This window comes from Coloeus monedula (assembly GCF_965178545.1).
Source record: "Coloeus monedula genome assembly, chromosome: Z".
NCBI classification, from domain to species: domain Eukaryota; kingdom Metazoa; phylum Chordata; class Aves; order Passeriformes; family Corvidae; genus Coloeus; species Coloeus monedula.
The window spans coordinates 64,917,135-64,937,573 of record NC_138822.1 but is presented as its reverse complement, the minus strand read 5'-3'; the positions used below and the strand labels follow the sequence as shown (position 1 = coordinate 64,937,573).

At 37.3% G+C, this 20,439-nt stretch overlaps 2 protein-coding genes across 2 annotated transcripts in view; both read left to right on the top strand.

The window, feature by feature from the left end:
* Window positions 1-19,941, top strand: part of IPO11 (importin 11) — an 82,056-nt gene extending 62,115 nt beyond the window's left edge. Inside the window, exons 30-32 of the mRNA XM_082300853.1 lie at window positions 11,268-11,363; window positions 14,815-14,899; window positions 19,677-19,941. Of these exons, the coding sequence (XP_082156979.1) occupies window positions 11,268-11,363; window positions 14,815-14,899; window positions 19,677-19,841 (346 nt within the window). The 3' untranslated portion in view covers window positions 19,842-19,941. The remainder of the gene's footprint in view (window positions 1-11,267; window positions 11,364-14,814; window positions 14,900-19,676) is intronic.
* Window positions 1,092-3,653, top strand: LRRC70 (leucine rich repeat containing 70; the record flags this gene model as incomplete). Its single annotated transcript, XM_082301986.1, has 2 exons — window positions 1,092-1,218; window positions 1,717-3,653. The coding sequence occupies exon 2, from the start codon at window positions 1,728-1,730 to the stop codon at window positions 3,651-3,653; it is 1,926 nt and encodes a 641-aa protein (XP_082158112.1). The 5' UTR covers window positions 1,092-1,218; window positions 1,717-1,727.
* Window positions 19,942-20,439: the final 498 nt, after the last annotated feature.

Genomic DNA, 20,439 nt, shown 5'->3' with positions numbered 1-20,439 from the left:
GCATTTCAGATTGGATTATATAGGCAAAAACATTTGGGTTACATTTCACCCCGTACGTGAACTCATGCTTCCTCTGTGAGATCACTGATTCTCCTGCTGTGTTGTACCTCTTTTTTGGCTATGGCTACTGATGGGCTTTGTCATCTTTCTTCTGCTGAGCAGAAGGTCTCGTTGAAGTAAAATAATGGGATTACAGTTACGTTGCTATTTGTAGGCTTAATGTCCCACTTCCTCCTTTGATGACGTGACTGGACTTTGCGAGTGTTTCTTCCCTGTGATGGGTAAACTGAGGGTGTAATCTCCGGTCCTTAGGCAAGAGGGATATTTATAGCTTGTGTAGCGTTTTTCTGCAAAGGGGACACTGCAGGAAACGAAAGCTGTGCACTGAAGGTGTGGCTCTCAGAATCCGAAACCGTCCCATAGTCCTCTGTGGATAAATTTGCTTTAAAAAGGGTGGCCTAACTTAACTTGAGACTTAATGAGACTTAACATAGTGCTTGGGTCAAGTTGGAAATAACACAAGTGCATAGCAGTTTAGTACCACATCATATGGGTCTCATATTCTAAGATTTCACAGGTTTCTCTGGGATTGCTGGCAGGGTGTGCCTTGCCAGGGGACAGGAGGCACTGGGCTCTTCCCTCCAGAGTGTCTCTTTTCCCTCTTAGCTGGACCACTGGAATGTGTGTGCGTGTGGCAGCAGTTTGGCCCTGTAGGCAGAGAACAGTGTACGTGTTGCTACTGACTTAATAAAGGGTTTCAGATTCTAGCTGAAAGATAAGGGAGTTACAGGTAATGCAATAGTGCTGTTACAAATAGTTTTGCTTTATTCTGAAAGTTATACCTAACTAAGATAAAACTCCTTCGAGCTCTCCTAGTTAAACCAAACAACAAAACCTAGCAGTTACAGACTAAGATAGTTCTTGGTTTTCTAGAAACAAATCATTGAGATTTCCTTTCCAACAATACTTCTGAAGCACAGATAAAATGGCTTCCTGTCCCAGGGTTTCCTGTATCCATGGCAACCTGACTTTAGGCACTTCTTTCTTAGTTTCCTGAGCAAACTGCTGCAAACCCTGGGGCAAAAATGTGAGTGCTGTAGTACGCAGCAATACTGCCTTTCCAAAGGTTTCACAGATAAGTGTAGTCAGTCAGCTTATAACTTAGTCCAGTGGACTGCCAACAACAAAATAACGGAAACAATGAACTTCAGATTTGGGGTAAGGAATTGCTTTTATTTATTTTAAACGTAACTCAGCTTTATAAAAGTAAAATTCAAATTGTCAGTGAGCTGCCAGTGAAAGCTAACTTGTTTACAGTTGGCATTTCTATCTGAATGCTTTTGAAATATTTCTTAGTGATGGTTAACTATAAGAAATAGTTGATAAATAGTATTTTTAATTTAATAGAAGCTGTTATTTTGACAGCTTAGATGCTTTTATGCTGCAGCCAATTAAATATTTTCTGGCTATGTTGGCAATACATTTATTTAATTGTCTATTTACTTGGAAAATTTTTTTCTGTGTAGTTCAGTTAGTAAGTTTAAGTTTTAAACTGCTTTTTGGCATGAAAGGATAATATGTAAAATACCAATCTTGAGAGCAATGCTAATATTTTAAAAACTGTACACATAGATTTAAATAATTAATAGTAATTAATAAATATAATGAATATATTTGAATTAATAATATTTATATACTTCTTTTTATCTCTAATAGTGAAGTCAGAGATGAGTAAGAAGGCCAAAGACAGGGATATGTGTGTTCTGCAAAGTTCTCCACCCTGCCCAGGAGCATTCCTGTATATATTTAATTGTTTTCTTTTGTTGCTGCTTCAGAAGGAGGCTTTTGGCTGTCCATCTGCTTGTCAGCTCTGCACAGGGAGACAAGTTAGCTGTCGTAATGCAGGGCTTTCAAGCATCCCTTGGAACCTTCCAGAAACAACAATTCTTGTTTATCTCAGTGGAAATAATATATCACATGTCACTCCAAATGGACTAAGAGGCCTTCAGAAGCTTGCTGCACTCTACATGGATAACTCCAGTATTTTGTATGTACACCCAAAAGCTTTTATGGAAGTCCCCAAACTGTGCTACTTGCATCTAAATAACAATAATATTAAACACCTGGATCCAGGAATCTTTGAAGGCCTTTCCAATCTTCATTGTTTATACCTTCAGAATAATCAAATAGCTTTTCTTCCCAGAGGATTATTTAGTGATCTCCTTTCTGTTAGGTATTTAACACTTCAAAGAAATCGTCTCAGTGTCCTTGGAAGTGGGACTTTCTTGGGAATGATAAGACTCCAAACACTAAACCTAGCCCATAATAAGATTTCATGGATATCAGATTCAGCATTTCATCATCTTGAAAATCTTGCATATTTGTTTCTTGAAGGTAACAACTTAACACTTGTGCCATCAAATGCTATTGGAAGGCTCAAAAATCTTGAAAGACTTTCTTTGTCTCACAATCCCATTGGATCAATTCAGCCTTTTGCATTTAAGGGACTTAACAAGCTTAGATATCTGTCTTTGAAAAATGTCAAGCTAAAATGTATTGCTGTAAATGGATTTTTTGGATTAAACAACCTTAGCCAGCTAATCTTAAGTTATAATGATTTAGAAAATATAAATTCCAGCACTTTTACTTTATTGAACAATTTAATGTATCTACAGCTAGACAGAAATAAAATAGCCACTATTAGCAATGGTACCTTTAAAAAAATGGGGCAGTCACTTAAAGTACTCAGTTTAGCATTTAATAATATCACAGAGTTACAACCTGAAGTGCTCAAGCCCTTAGTATCTTTAACTCATCTACAGGTAAGTTCTAATCCTTGGAACTGCAGCTGCAAAATGCTTGGGTTACTTAATTGGCTAGCATCATCTCTTGTTTCTGCAAAAATCCACTGTCAGAATCCGCAGAGTATGCGTGGGAGACCTTTGCATTATATGAAGTGGGCTCGGTTTTCAAACTGCGTTGGCCCCACAGCCGGCTTGGGCTCTACCCCGAGTCTGGGATCCTTCGGGGTGCGTCACAGCACTACCGCTGTGATGATGGCCTGGCATAAAGGCAACAGGCACAACACACTGGAACAGTTTGTCAGTGCAGAAACTAAATATGTTACTTTCTGGGAAAGAACTGCATCTACATCTTCTACCCCACTGCCCTATGAGGAATATGCTGTTGAAATTCCATCACAGGCAACTACAGTATTATCAACATTACCAGTGCAAATACCAGCAGAAATTATACCTTCTAATAGAACTGTAGAAGGAGAACAGTTATTTACAACAGATGCTGCTCCTGTATCATTAAAAACAACCCTGATTTGTACACAACAGGTTGAAAAGCTGAATCAAGCTTTTGACATTTTACTAGCCTTTTTCATTCTGGCTTGTGCTGTTATCCTGTTCTTAACCTGTAAAATTATTCAGTTTAGGCAGAAACTAAAGGTGCTGGAAAACTCAGGGGAAAAGAGTATAGAATATTATGGCTTTTATCAGCCTGGCAGATACAACATAACTGACTCAGTGCAGTCCCTAACTCAGAAATCAGTGGGACATTCAGAACTGGATCAAATAAGGCTGCTCAAGCGAACAGCATCAGAAAGTCAGGCACAGGTCATCTTGTTTGAACATTCATCATTGTAATTTAACTCATTTGATTTGGTGTTAACTGTCATATGAAAGGTCAAGAAATCAAGAACTCAATTTTGTAAAAATACTTCCACTGATTAAAATCAACTGCTTGATAGAACTGTGGGAAATGGCACAATTGGGTTCTGCATCATCATTTGCTTCCTGAATGTTTTCAACTTTATGGATTATTTCATTATATGTCATTTAAATCTGACATGGATAAGTTTATTAACCTCAGTCCCTATTTGTAGGAATCTTTCACCTATGGCTCAAGTATACATGCAGTATAAAGTACCCTGTAATTTATTTTGCTTAATAATGATGTAAATTCTTATAGAAATTCCATAGCTATTGTGAAGCAAGCAAGACATCAGTTCTTAGTAGGATCACAAAGCCAAGAAATCTTGGAGAATGAGAAAACAGTGCTTCATGTGTTTATTGTAATAGAGTTTGTACTCTTCCTCTATTAAATAAAACGCAGTAGAAAAAAGTACATTTACAGCTAGCATGTTCAAACTCTTGAGTAAGAGAAAAATTTAAAACTATACAAATTCTATTAATACCTATAGCATATTTTAATATACGAAGTTGTTTGTTCAGCATGTGTAATGAATATATTAAAGTGACTTTTTTATTAGTGTGTATCTGTATCATTTTATGAAATACCCCAAACTGGAGTTAAGAAAAACTAAATTTCTGTTGAAATTTACCAAAGTTTAATGACCAAATTTGTTATGTCTAAGGTAATTAGACATAATTACCTTAGACACGGGTTAATTATTGTCAATAAAAGATACTTTGGCATCTACGTAGTAATATTTTGAGGGACGTTTTAGCTAGATAAGAGGTACAAATTGAAGAAATACACTACACTGTAAATACATAATGCTAAATTAATGGCTGAAAACATTTACATATTTCGTTTATATTTGGAAGTGTTAGGTCAAGGTATGTGTTCTTAGTGAAGGCTTCATCTTCAAATACAGATATTTTCTTATATAGTTTGCATTTAACTTTTTACTTCTGTTTCAAATATTGGTGTTCCATTATTGTCAGGTTATGTCTAGTATGTCGTAGCTTTATTTTCAACCCGAATTTCTGCGATTGTTTTTTTCCTGGTTGTTACTTCAGTAATTCAAACTTTATTCAGGAATTAAAAGTCATAAAACTATGTTCCAAATAGTCCAATATTGTAAAATTTTCAACTAATGGGACTTAGTTTTGTAGATACTGTTTATCTTCTCCAGGTGTGTGCCCTAAGATTTCAGCCGTGTTGCTTATAAGTTACACGGTTTATAGTTGGACCATTTTCTTCAAGAAAAAATGGGGAACAATGCTTTGACAGACTTTCCTCCATGGTGTTGATTTAAGTTGTGTAGAAGAATGTTGCTGTTCCAGGCTTCAGCCTGGACCCTGTGGTGTTCTCCAGCTGAGCCAGAACTGCCCTTAGCATTCTTATTCTATCCCCTCTCTTTCCTGCTCGTGTAACTCGTGCGTATCCACGCTGTGCAGCTCCCAGTCATCCTGTTTGTCCATCTGCAGTTCTTTCCCAGAAGGGAAAATTTATTATCTGCTACCAGGACATGCATAAATCTTGACTGCTCTGAATGGGTGTATGAATGTGCAAGTGTGCCTTCACTGTTGTTTGTTAGTAATGTAATGCAATAATACTGTATTTAACTGTAATTTACTGTATAATAGATCAAATACTTCTAGGGAACACTTTGGACAAAAGCTTAAACTGTTTTGTACTACTTGAGTAGACACTATTTTTTAAAATAATTTTCTAACTTAAGATCAGATGTTAAATATAATGGGGAAATGCTTTTAAGAAGGGAAAACACTGGATGTAATTTATGCACTTTTTTCCAGAGGCTAATCCACTGCAGTCTCTTCCTCTTTAACCCATTTTTGTTACTTTATGTCTGTCCTACATAATTCCTTGTGATAAATGTTAATTTTGTTTTCGTTTAGTAACAGCTGCACAATCAATGGTTGCACAGTAGTAGGTTCAGCAATTTTATGTGCTATATTTCTAAATTTTTAATTTTACATGGGCACCTTCAGAAATAATGGACTTCAAATGAAATAAAAACTAGTTAAGATTTCTTGCTAAAAATGCTGCTGTGCCTTTCTTACAGAGGAGTTTTGGGTGTGCACAAAGGTTGAAACTGAATAAACTTAATTTTCAAAGAAATGTGGCTGGGAGCAGCTGTTATTTTAGGCTCTGGTTTCCTACAGAAAGGCATGAGAGGTTCTCTCAGAAGGTGCATCTTTTTCACTGACAAGCTGTTGTGGAGTTGTTTGCCAAGTATGAGTCTCACCATCTGTAGATGGAGCATGAAAGGAAACTGGTGTTGTAGCTGTTTGTGCAAGCTGAGTTGGAGCAGTTGAAAGCCGTCCTTTGGAGTGGAGACATTCTCTAATATCCAGCTTGCCAACACAAGGATCAGACTAAAAAGGAACTGAGAGATTTATTATGCAGTTGTGAGGGAAATGCCTTTTTTTTTAGCAGTCAGTATCTTTTGTATTGAAATATTCACTCCAGGAAACTGACCCTTTCATGTATATGTGTGGTTCATATGTCTATTAAAATCATTAGGGAATACATTAGAAGACTTAGTTGAGTCTGCCCTCATGAAGCAAAGTGGTGCTTCATGAAGATCAGGTTTATGGTCAGTCATAGGACTCCCCTTGAAAGATTGTCTTAGCTGCTGCTTTACTGCTATAGGAGGTCCTTAGTACTGTGCAGCTCCTAAGGGGTGTTGGTGTAATAATCATTTACGTCACTTACAGTATGTGCAAAGTAATCTCTATTTGTCCCACTCCACCTCTTTCCTTGGCTGAGATAAGAATAAAGAATTAATTAAGCTTTCTCAATATGTACACTAGTAAAGATATGAAATGAAACTCTTCTTGGTGTTTGTTGCTTCATCCTGGTGAATGTAGAAAAGCAGAAAACATTTTCTCTTTCTTTTAATCTCTAAAAAAGTATTTTTTCTCCCTCTCTGAGGGATGTGCAAAGCAGATAGGGGGTCCATTTTATTTAGGCACCACTAAAAATTTGTCAAGACATGTTTTAACATGGTGATAGAGCTTTATCTACAGTAGTTAGCTATATAATTGAAGTAAAATTTTGAATTTTCACATAAAACCTCAGGATAATAAAAAAGTTGTATATGTAGCTGAGTGCATTAGAAATTATAGACAGAATGAAAAAAAAATCCTGCCTTTTTTTTCAGAACAGATGTGGTCTGTGTTGTCCTACGCAAAGCTTTTATTCTTTTATCTAAAAAGTATGCAAAGTTTGAAATAGAAGGTTTGAGTTTATTCATATGGAAGCTGCACTGAATGCTAAATTTTGTTTTTGTTACTGGTAAGGTGAATTTTATTAACAGGCAGCATAAAATATCCTTTCTGTAATAAAAAGAAAATATAGTCATTGTATCTTTGAAACTGGGTTATGGAGTGTTTTAGGTCCTAATTGTGGGTCTTTTATTTTTGCTGCATACCAAATGAGGCTTTGTCCCAGTAATTTAGGAAAACTGCATAGTTATAAAACCAGTTATAGCCTGATGCTTTTGTTTGTCTCATTGCTAATCTGGATTATATGCAATTCAAGAGGGGAACTGCTTAAATGCTGCCTTCCTCCAGGTTTAAGATTTTAGTATGAAACATATTAACTGTTTGAAAATTCATCTGAATACAGTGTTTGTCTTCTTTGAATCTGCTCATATGACTTCTTAATTATTTCTTGAAATAAGCAGGCTAATTTTAGTCTCTTTGAAAAGGTATTACATTGAGTGGCATGACTTGCTTTCTCATCTATGAAAATAAGGCCTGATGTATTTTATATTGCCACTGAACTTTAATTGAGATTTCATTTTTTAAAGCATGAGTCTATGGTATCTTTATTTTTCACATGCATGTGTCTTCTTTTCTAGAAATAGTTGCACTGTTTAATAGCTCCATGCTTGGTAAATATTTCAGTGGGTTTTTGGTAGAAAGAAACTGTGTGTCCCATTTAAAGGGGTGACACTGACCATGCCATAATTATGCCTTTCCTGATGGGAGAGATCTTTTAAAATCCTTGCCAGGGGTTCGAGAGACAAATGGGACTCTCAACCTTCGCTGCTTCTTGATAGTTGTTTATTAAATCTTACCAGAGAAACAGTCTCTAGCATGATCCAGACATAGCACAAAGCAGAGCATACCGGAGAAAAGCCAAATTATCAAGATTAAACGGCCTTTTTAAAGGTGAATCAACCAATGGTTACTAAAAACGTACATTATTTTTGCTTCTCTACCAATTATTTAGTAACACAGCCAGGAACTGTGGAATTCTTTGTCCAATCATCTCAAACTACTTTTACTTTAGAATATGGAGTAGATGAAGAAGAAGAAGAAGGAGGTTTGGAGAACAACAACAATCCTTCATTTTGATGGTTTTTGCTTTTATTTATTTACGACATTAACAAACCCAAAACCTCTAAATTTTTCACCCTGTGACAGTCTTACATAGTAGCCTATCACCTAATTTACACTAGTGTAGTTTCTAATTCTTCTGTAAGAGTAGGCAGTTTTTTCCAAGGACGATGGTCAAAAACAGTGTTGTTCAGGGGCATAAAACCCTTCAAAACAGGCAGAGAAATATTCTCTGCACTCTGGGTTCCTGCAAGGGGGAAAAAAGAAAGGGGAGAAAAGAAAAGGTATTACGTTTACTGAAAGCTGCAGGCAAGCAGTTTGAAAGGTGTTCTACATACTTTGTTTTCCTTAAAAAAAAGAAAAACTGTCATGAATCTTCCACTAAAGAAAGAAGTGAAATACTATTTCTCATTTATATCATAAAGTAAGAATATCCTTTCCAAGAAATTAATGATTTCCCTATGTGCTTTTGAGGAATTACCAAGAAAAATGTTTTTGCCCCTCTGCTCTGCTCTGACAAGACCCCACCTGGAGTGCTGCATCCAGCTCTGGGGCCCTCAATATAAGAAGGACAGGATACTTCCAGAGCGAGTCCTGAGGCCACAAGGTTGATAAGCGGAGTGGAGCACCTCTGCTATGAAGACAGGCTGAGAAAGTTGTGGCTGTTCAGCCTGGAGAGGAGAAGATTGTGTGCAGATCTCACAACAGCCTTCCAGTATCTGAAGGGGCCTACAGGAAAGCCAGAGAGGGACTATTCCATCAGGAACTGTAGTGATAGTATAAGGGGGAATGGCTTTAAACTTAGAGTAGGTTTTGATTAGATGTCAGGAAGAAATTCTTTACTGTGAGGGTGCTGAGGCACTGGAACAGGTTGCCCAGAGAAGCTGTGGATGCTCCATCCCTGGAAGTGTTCAAGGCCAGGTTGAAGCTTTGAGCAGCCTGGACCTATGGCAGGAGGGTTGGAACTATGTGACCTTTGAGGTTCCTTTCAACCCAAACCATTCTGGGATTCATGAAACTTGGAAGAAATAATACAGGTAATGGACAGCAACCTCTATTATTAGAGTGCGAATTAAGTAGTGCGAATGAATGGGGGGGCATAGTTTACTTTTCCAGGGTGCAAAATGTTCACATTTGTTCTCAGTTGAATGGCTCTTGTCTACTATTGACGTGAATCTGAGGGCAGCTTGTTGGAAAATATTAACCTTACTCATGTTGGAAAATACTAACCGTGTTAATGGCATTTTCCTAGAGATGTGTTTCAAAGAGGAGGATGAGGCAAAAGAGTCTTAATGGGAGGTGTGCTAGGCAGGACCTCTGACTTGGTGAAGAAACCTGCTGTGTCTTGGAGGGCTCATTGTGCAGGTGGCTGAGGTACTGTTCGCTTTCTCAGCTGTGCTGTGAAGTCAGTAGGTTGTTTGCTTGCTGTCTGCAGAACCTCACAGGGATTCAGTCTCACAACATGTTATACTTTGCTCTTCTGAATGTGATTGGCAAAGGAGTGTCTTTTAAAATACATAGCTGACAATCAGGCAGTAAAAATTATGTCAGTTTTCATGTTGTGGAAATCAGGAGTTGCAAGACTGATGATACAAAATACACTTCAGATCCTGGCATACAACAGTAGCTGAATTTAAAAAGCAGAAAAAACGAATCCCTTTGAAACAAATGATCATGAGTGAAATTACAATTTTATCAAAACAAATATAAAGAAATATTTTCTATGCTTTGTATTCTAACTTCATAAGCACTTTTTCCAAGGCATCTATTGCTATATAACTGTTTGTCATATGTGTAAAATTCTGTTGTGTGTCTGACAAGAAATTTTTCAAAAGCAGTTGCTATTGTATAAGAAGCTACAGTTTATGCATGTCTTCAGTTTTCATCCCAAATAAGAAAAGGAAATGGAAGAATATTAAGAAATAGATGTGTCAGTGTTAAAACAATGATCAGTTACAATCAAACTACAATATATGAACTTTGTATTCAGTGCCTGTAAATAAATGGAATGTGTCTGCTTCTGCATCTGCCTCGTAGGGAGCAGCAGCATCTTTTTGGGAGAATTAAGCCTGAAATCCAAATGGAGCAGTAAGGTGCTTCAGTCAATGGCAGTCCCAGGAAAAGAGTTGTAGTTTACCATCACCGGTTAGGTCCTTTCTCTTTCTTTGCTGCATGTAGCTAGAGGTATTCCTGAGATGAACATCTTTTCACTTGCAGTTTGTCTTCACCCTTTTGCAGTTCACAGAGTAGGAGTCCAAGAACCAAGGTTCCACAATAGCATGTCTCTGGCATTAACTCCACAGCGGCAGGAAATGGAGCAGAAGCAGCAGTTGGCTGCTTTCCATTAACTAGCACCTGGTGGCACCAACTTTATCCATCATGGGGAGATCATGTTTCTATATCCTTACCCTACAGGCACATCCTTTCTTGAGGCAGGGGCAAATGTAAATATGTTTAGTGCAATTTTGGGCATTGTGGACGTATATAGGCCTTCAGGTCATGCTGAGTAAAGGTGCTCATGCCTTTTAAGTCCCAAGTGATATGTATCAGCCCTTTGCATTAGTGTTAAATAGCCTTGTGTGTCAAATGGCAGGAGGTACCTGTGTTTAAACAGATAAATCCTGTCCGATCTTGCTCTGTACAGTCAGGAAAGTGACATTCCTGTAGAACTGGGGGTGTGCAGGGTTTTTCCACCCTCTCTGAGGAGTTGGCTGCCTAAGAGGGTGAAGAAATACTGATAAATAGGGGAGTGTATCTTCTTTACAAGCAGCCATTGCTCAGGGGTTGTGTAGGTTTATGCATTGAATAGTGACGGTAGAAAATGTGTAAATGTGTTGGGATTAAAAGCTACTACTCTCTTCCCTGCTGGCAGGAGCATGCCCTTCCCACTCAGTTCTTGACTCCTGTGCTAATGTTTATTTTCTTCTATTCTATTTGCAGTTACTTCTAGGTTTTCAGTGGCACATTACGTTTTATTATATTTAAGAATAATGTTTCTTGTGTATTTGGAAGCCTTTTTGTAATTAAAGAAAAATACTGAATTAGTTGCTTGATAGCATGCTCAGATAAGCAGTAAGCAAGGAAAATACCTCTCAGTAAATGTACTCTACAGCTGAGCAAATTTCCTGTGCAGTTCCTTTAGCTAAGTCACTTTCCTGTTCTTTCCCAATGTTATCCAAAATAAATTTTGTTCTTTTACAGTGTTATCCAAGATAAATTTTGTGGTATCATCAACATTTCAGTCGAAGGACTGCATGATGTTATGACTGAAGATTCTGAAACAGGAACATACAAAGAGTAAGCGGAACATCTAATTTTGTTGGGTTTAACAGTAGCAATACTGTTTTATATGAAGTATATTGATTTGAAAAATCTGTAGGCAATTAAAACATGTTTGTTAGAGTTCTGTTTCCTCAAGAGTGCGTATTTTAGGAAGACAGGAAACTTTTGGTCTTAAAAGAGAACAACTGCAATGGGGAAAGAGTGCTTAAAATGACAGTATAGTTTTATATTGTTCATTAAGTTATCTACTAAATGATGTCTTAAAACATTCATATGCTTAGATCTGCTTTTTGCTTACTTGATAAAATTTCAATACAACAAGCTTGTGTGTTGATAGGGACCACCCTAGCTCAGAGGTAGCTCAGAGTTTCTTTGAGTATGACATGAACCTTATGTGAGTTTAGCTAGTGTACAATATTTCATGTCCTGGAGAACTTGAAAGCATATCCCACAAGGACAGTTCTCCAGTTGTTCCATGTAACACATGTGCTGCTACAGGATATATATCTCAAAAGACAGTTTCCTGAGCTAGGAGCAAGAGCTTGCTTGTGGCAGGAAGGTGTTGGGGGTGTCCACAGTGCTATGCCTCCCAGCACCACACTCATTCATCTCCTGAAGGTTCTCTGGTTACTGGTGGTAGTCCATCAAAGCTGGAAAAAAAACCCAACCTAATGAATAGTAAGATATTTTTTGGACAGAGATCTTAATGCCATTTTTATCTCTATAATGATTATACACTTTTAGAATGGATAGTTGTAAAACATTAAAAACAGATGCCCTGCAGGATATTCTTACAGACAGTATATGCTAATAACAGAATTTATGGATGCTCTGATGCTAAGAATCAAGCATTTTCTTTCTGATCATTACATGCTGAAGGAACAGACTGTATCTGAACTAGTTAATTAACTGCTTAAGGGGATGTTTGCTGCCACTGAAACCAGGTGGCACAGAACAGCCAGAATGCAATGTATTAAGTTCTTCTCCACTTTGAACAGGTGGTACGCACACAACTGTGTGTTGAGAACAGTCCACGCTCACGCTGAGCCTGAACTGTGCCTAAGAACTGCTTGCCAAAGTACTTCCCACCAAACTCTTTACTCTCAGTAAAGAAGATGTAACTCCAAAGTCTGGGAATATGCAAAATGTCTGGCACGGTGTTTTGTTTACCATTGGAGACAATGTTACAGAGTCCCTTTTATTTCTAAACATGTTGCTTTGCCAGCACTTGTTGAAAAGAGTTCTCACTGAGAAATAAATAAACTTCATCTTAGTTTATTTCATATTTTAAGCCTGAAGGCTTGTAGAACTTGTCACTACTTTTCCGAACTCTGGGCATTGTTTTTACTTCATAAACTATAGCCACACTGAACCAAGGACATACTTATGTTGACAGGTACTGAAAGAGCTGTTTGAAAGAGTCTGACACTTGTGTAATATATTTTGACATCATTTGGAAGTAAAGTGAGAGCAGTCATCTGAAATCATGTGCATTGTTGTGGCTCTCCAGACTGAAGAAGAATGGCTTAAATCCAAACTGGTTCAGAAAAAAGATAATGTGTAGTCCACTGATTATCATATTAGCTAATTATTGTAATGCAGGAAATCTAATGATGTGTGTGTTTAACACAGGAAGATCAAGGCTGAAGCAATACAGAACTTCAGCCACTGAAGGATGAAGAGAGGGTAAACATGTACAGGGAAAATCATAAACAACAGCAATGGCTTAAGTGGCTTAACCACTTTAAATGACTACATTTAAACTGGGATTTTAAAGAAACTGTTGTAGTTAAAGCAGTGAGATTTTGGAAGAGGTAAAAGTCTTGTCATTTTTTAGATTTCGATTGGATTTTAATCAGGTTATGGAAATGTTTATACCATCTTACAATACAAAGGGGTTACACTCAGGTTTCCTAGTGTTCATGTTTCTCATTGTAGGGATAATTACAAGAGAGCTTTACAAACCTCATATATTTTGGAAAGGGGAGCATTCCATTGCTCTGGTCTTGTCTCACCAATACCCAGATTTTTCCGAATTTTATCATCATCTCTTCTTTTATTCTCTCCTCTCCTTGTGTTTTGAATTTTATGGTACCTAAAATTTATGAAGGTCTGAAAAAGTTAAGTTGATCTTGTATGTTTTGATAGTTGACATTTTTGTCTCCTTTTCCTTTAATAAACTGAGATGTAAGCAGCCATTTCTGAGCAGAGGAGATACGCAATTAGCTGTATTATTTTGAAATAACTAATCCCTTTAATAGAAATGGCTTCTGTGTTAGCATTTGACCCTGCTTGCCATGCTGTTTGGCAAGTGTTTCATGCAGTTCTAAACACATGTTAATGGTAAACTAACTATGTAAACAGAGTAAGTCTGAATATTTTCATGTAAAATCATGTAATACCACGTAAAAAAATCACAACCGTTTTTTCATTTAAGTAACTTCAAAATGGGTTATTCATCTTAACTGATGGAGCATTTCACATGCTAGTGGAATGCAGCAATTAAAAATGTGCAGGACTGAAAATGAGCAATAATCTGCATCTGTCTTGGTGCTTTGTAATATATGAATTATGTGTCCTTTGTGTCTTAAATCATACCTGATGCATGGTGGCAAGTAGTCATTGCCTGAGTGTTTTTCAAATCCTTTTGGTTTTTAAGGTAGAAATAAGGAAAAGATTTGATAAAGTGGTGGAATATTTGTCAATTCTTTCAGCATAGAGCATGTAAAGAGAATGAAAGGCATGTTTGCTACAGGATAGCTTTTGTCAGTGTCTTTATAAAGTCCATTCAGACTGTTTCAACAGACAGGAAAACCTCTGACTTTCAAACTGGGTCTTTTTCTTCATATTTTCTGGTTTTATACTTACTTCAAAAATAATAGTTAAAATATGGCTGTTACTTGCACATACGGGTACCTGCCAACTGAGGGTGAAGCAAAACAAAAAATGAGTTTAAAACCTTTGTTCAGTGTCTTGCAGATTTTATTGCAGAATCAACAGCACTGTCCTTGTAAGTTTCCAGGTCCTTTTGTTAAAGATCCCACAGAAAAACATGAATGCCATGAGACATATTTGCAATCTTTGTATATGTACCACTTTGACTTAGCGTAGAGTGCTTGTCTAGCACTTTCTTGAAAAGGGGGGAAAATTCTTGCTAGGAACAGTAGGTTTTTCTATATTATTTTCTTTAAAGCCATATGTAGTCTGTTTTATATATGCACAAATGCATTTTTAACCCACAACTTAAGCTACAATATGGAGGATAACTGAGATTGTTACATGGTTAGAGGTGACAGAGAACATGCATTCAGGCTTCATCAGATTCACTGTTCTCAGAAAAAAATTACTTTTTATTAGATTGCCTGACTTTCAGAAAACTCTCTTATCTGTTCTGTGTTTTCAAAAGTGCTTTAAAATTATTTTTAATGGTAGTATATGTTAAAACAGTTCTTATTCCCATTTTTAGCTGCATGTTAATGTCTCATTTTGAAGAGCCCAAGGTTACAGAAGATGAGGAACCTCCCACAGAACAAGATAAAAGGAAAAAAATGGTAAGTTTTGGATCTGTTATTCAGTCATAGACCTGATTATGTGCTTCACTTCTGTTACACTAAATTGTTTTTAGGTTTGGTTGATCTATTGTTCTTGGAAAATTCATCTTTTGGATCAAAAAAAGAAAATTTAATGCCAAACCTTGCAACAACAGCACTTACGCTTCTGCTTTCCTTTTGCATCTTGGTAACTGTTATCAAAATAAACACCATCTGTTCACAAAATCTGAACATTACAATACTAACACAATATAGAAAGAATTTATTGAAAAAACCAGAGAGCTAAACTTTATTGAAATGTCATGGCAGGCTAAATTTCTCATATTTAAAAGAATTCATGTGCTTGCATAGAATTTTTTTCTAATGTAAAGAACTCTTACAAAGAAGCCAGTGTATACATGTGGTTTGTTAGTAGATTTTTCTTTTAAATACTAATAAATATATAGGAATATATTTATAAAAGCAATATAAAAAATATATCTGTATATTTAAAAATATGCATAAACACTTCCATATTATTCTGCTATTAGAAATGCCTTAAGAGAAATTCCTAGTGACTTGCAATTTCAGATTTAAACAAAATGCAGGAATATTTTCTGTGGTCCTTAAAAATGTATTACATAGTTCTGTAATTGTTACTCTTAAAAGCATCTCTGGACTCTGTTAAATTATCTTCTTGCTTGTGGGCTTAAATTCTAGCTGTTTGTTGCAGAGTTATAGTATTTATTCTTAGTGGTTTTGAATAATCTCTCAATATAGATATATATGTATATATGATTATCAATAGGGATCAATATATATCTATATATCAACAGGGAGAGGGATGCTTTGTTTGTTAATCAGATTTAAAAAGCAAAGTAAATTTAAAGGATACAACACACCATATATTGTCAATGAACACAGTCATAGCGAGGGAACTGTTCTGGGAATCACATGCGATACAGAGTTATTGGCCATTTGCATAAAGATAAATGTGCTTTGATAAGGAGGAGCTTCACCAAACCGATAACACCACCACAATGAAGGTCTTGGTTTACTTCCCTTGCATATATCTTCCTTTGCATATCACTTACCTTTTTTCTCTTAGGAATTGCTTGTGATTTGTTCCTTGTCTGCTCTTTAAGAGTAAGCTTAAAGACCTTTTTTCAGCCTTTGTTTTCTTGGAAGGTTTACAGAGAATAAATAATCATACATGAACATCAAAGCTTCATTTTCATTTTGGATTTCATAGTCTAAATTTTAACTATTTCCATGGTTGCTGTGTTTTCTAGATTCCTAAGCATTATGGAAATCCTTTGTTTTTCTCCTTTCAAGCCTCCTTTGTAAGAGTAACTGTCTATTTTAGTCTTGTTCTTGTATTTAGTTAATTTTTCCTGACATATTTCTGACTTAAGCCTTCTACACTGTCATTTTTTCAGCTAACTCTAGTATACACTATATTCTTACTCTTTTAAATGCAATTTCTTGCAGCTGTTAAAGCAAGTGGGCTGTAGTTGTTATGAATGTTTGCTATAAATTCATTCTGAATCCTAACTGAAAAAGCTCTGTATATAGCTTTGTAGATGGTGCAGAAATTGTGATGTGACACTTGGCTACTAATTTCGAAATTGTAGAGGTCCTTTGGGTAGGTCACTAGTAGCAGAAGTGTCAGATAATAATCAGAATTGTTAATCATGGCTTCGAAAGCACAGCCAGCATTTGATTTTAAAAACTGGATTAAAAACAAAACATCACCTGGGCGCATTCCTACCTACGTATGATGGAAGTTTCTTCCTCTCTGTAGGAGCACCAGTCCACACACCCACCTGAAAACTATAGTAGCAGATACCGCTGGTAAAGTGAAAGAGGGAATGAATATGTAATGTGATAAGAAAATCAAGAACAACCTAAAGGGAATCAGCAAAACCTCTGAACTGTTTGCTTCAAGCCATTGTTTACAACCCATGAGGTGGAAGTTTCTTTAGTCCAGCCCCAAGGTGGGCACCTGTGTCCAGTTTCAAGATCAATCTGTAAAGATAATGAAAAGCTAGTCAAATCCAGGTTTTCACTGAGCAGCATAAAGCACATTTCAATAGTGTGTAGTTACTGGCCAAATTTTTATTTCCTGTCTGTAGCTGTTTTGACTAAGAAGCTGTTGGAATTTTCTGGTGTTTTTTAAACTGGAAAATAGATTTGTTTTGCCTTATCAGAATCAGGCACATTTCAATAAAACAACTATGGCCACATGCCTAGGAGCTCAGCATACATACTTAATATATAGTCCTTCGCCCGCTATGCTTACTGTTCTTTCAAACTTAAAATTTTGTTTGCTTAGTCAGTGAAGACTGCAGCTCTCTGTCTAATATTGTTGGCAAACTCATTATATCAAACTATTTCATTTGTTTTGTTAGTTCTGAATACAAGTTCCAGAGAAGTAGAGCGAAAGAAAATCAACTTTGTTGTTGTTGCAGGAAACTCTCATTTACTTGAAATCCTGATGGGACTATCTGAATGAAAACAAGTTACTGTATTAACTCCTTAGTTAGGTCTGAAGACTTCTAAGTCACATTTGGTTTACAGACAGTAGATGATGCTTCCAGCAGCAAGCATTAATCATACTACAGAAGTCCCTGCTGGTTTAGAGTGCTGCTGCTTTGAATCGTGAGGGCCAGGGAGCAGAGTGAATATATGTGAGAGCAACAACTCTGCACACACTGAGGTCAGTGAGAAAGGAAGGAGACAAGGTGCTCCAGGTGCCAGAGCTGAGGTTCCCCTGCAGCCTGTGGTGCAGACCATGGTGAGGAAGCTGTGCCCCTGCAGCCCATGGAGGTCAGTGGGGGAGCAGAAATCCACCTGCAGCCCGTGTTGGAGCAGGTGGATACCCAAAGGAGTCTGACCCTGGGGGAAGTGCACACTGAAGCAGGCTTCTGTTGGGACCTGTGGGCACATGGAGAGAGGAGCCCATGCTGGAGCAGCTTGTTCCTGAAGGACTGCACCCTGTGGAAAAAAAGGGATCCACACTGGATTAGTTAGTTAGTGAAGGACTGCAGCCCATGGATGGACTCATATTGGAGAAGTTCATGGAGGGCTGTCTCCTGTGGGTGGGGCGCCATGATGGAGCAGGGTAAGAGTGTGAAGAGGAAGGAGCATGACAAACAACATGTGATAAACTGACTGCAGTCTCCATTCCCCTGTCCAGCCCCAAGCTGCTCCAGAGGAGGTAGAGAATTTAGTGTTAAAGTTGAACCCAGGAAGAAGGGAGGGGTGGGAAGAAGGTGTTTTAAGATTTAGTTTCATTTCTCATTACCCTACCCTGATCTGATTGGTGATAAATTAATTTCCCTGAGTCAAGGCTGTTTTGCTCATAGGAGAAACTGGTGAGTGATCTCTCTGTGTTCTTATCTCAGCCCACAAGCCTTTTGTTATATTTTCTCTCCCCTGTCCCACTCAATCATACCCTCCAGTTGTGGAGGGTATGATTTAGTGGCTTTGGTCAGGGTCACAAGGATAAGAACACTTGTATTTAAATACCTGTTGTTCTGTGCAAAATTCCTTAGAGTAATTTTATACATGACTCTTCAGAGCTATGAACTTACAGAAACTAACTACAAATGTCCTAAATTACGATTTTAGGTGAACAAATGCAAATCATTCAGAAACTGGTAGATTCTTTCCTGATCAAGGCAATCTTTTTTTTTAATTACAAAAGGATGCCAGTAACTTCAACAAATCTTGGTTAGAGTAGTTGTGATGTAGGAATTTCGTTAGAAAAGTCTATTATATTCTAGAGATTCAAAATACATTTGCTAAAAAAACCCCTACAGAGTACCAGACTATTACTGTGATTACTTCCCCTTTGAAAAGAGTGTAATGGTAAGAATAGGTAATAAAATGATCATGTTTTACCTTGAAACAGCAAAATAGTTTCCTGACCTTCCAGCATAAACAGTAGTGTTGTTTGGGTTTGACACTAAGATGAACAGATCACAGGTCTGCATTAATTGCCATTGATTTCAACATCCTACTTCTTTATGATGCAGGAAGTACCAGGTGTCCCCATCTCCCATCCCCTTCCATCCAGCCTGGTGGACTGAGGGACAAATGCGGCATAACTATCGGTATCCTGAGCCCTGCCCACGTGTCCCACATGTCTGCTGACACTAACATTTGCAATACATCCTCTGTCAATGTAGTCTCTTTTACCTACTTTTACCTCCATTAAAAGGCAGCTAATGTGGGAAAATAGTGACAAATATTCTGTCCTTCCCTTTCCAAAAGAAAATTCTATAATCCAGCTGGATTGATGAGGTTATAGATATCAGTACTGAAGTGTGTCTATTCTTTATACATATGAACATTTTATTTTGTTTGTCATGTGGTCTAAACAAGTTCAGCTTTTTCAGTGTTTTGTTTTCTAATAAAATAAAACTGACCATAGTGCATGCCATCACTAAAGTCCTTGGTAAGATCTGATCTGATTTTTAGGAATTACAGGAACCTCACTGAGCAGTAACTACTAAAGCAGCTTTGAAATTGTTTTGTCTTGTAGAAGTGTGAAACCTTAAAGTGTAAGACGCATGATTTGACATGGTTTCAAATAGTTTTAAACTGATATTTGCCTTGATAATAATCAATTTGATCTTTGTTTTGCACAAGTTTTTCCTCTTGTTTCTCAAGTAAGTACAAAGAAAATAAAAGCAGATTTCTTTCTTGAGCTGTGGTTATAATCAAAATGCGTTAGTCCTAGAATATTTTTTAATGCATTATTATATATTTTTCATTTACATGTTTTCCACAGCTTGCATTGAAGGACCCGGTACACACTGTGTCATTGCAGCAGTTCATCTATGAGAAGTTAAAGGCACAGCAGGAATTACTGGGAGAACAAGGTTTTCATGCCCTTATGGAAACTGTGGATACAGAAATAGTTGCCCAACTACAAGAATTTTTACAAGTCTTCTAAATAAGCAGGAAAAAGATTTTCTATGTCAAATTTTTCTTTCAAAAAATATGAAAAGACCCTAGCCTTCTGTCTTGTATAGATGAGTCTGATGAAAGGTGAAAATAAGTTGGGACAATAGAATAAAAATAAGTTTCTGCTGTTGCTATTAAACTATGCTCTTTGCGGTTTTTTTAACAATAAAGGGTCAGTTAAGGGTTTTATCATTAAGCTAGCATTTCCATGATTCATAACTTGATATATGCTGCCCTAGGTAGTACCATTTTTTAGTACCCTTATGTTGTAACTTGCTTGACTCTGCCTAGCAGGCTGCAGCTCCCTGAGAGCACAGCAAGGATTTCCTAGGGCCGTGTGACCAGTCACATCCTGGAGTCCATTTCGGACAGCCCCTCGATCTGGCTCTGGCAGCCAGCAGCGTTACAATGCAGTGGGGATGAAGAAGATAGAGAGAGGTCTCCCATGAGGGTGGTAAGATGGCTTTATTCACATCTTATCCCTGTGCCCTCGGAGGCAGAGAGAGAGAGACCTTGTGGTCTGGGCGCGGGATGGTTTTGCCAGGGGCCCAGGGGCGGTCCCTGCACGGGGTTGGGGTACAGGAGCC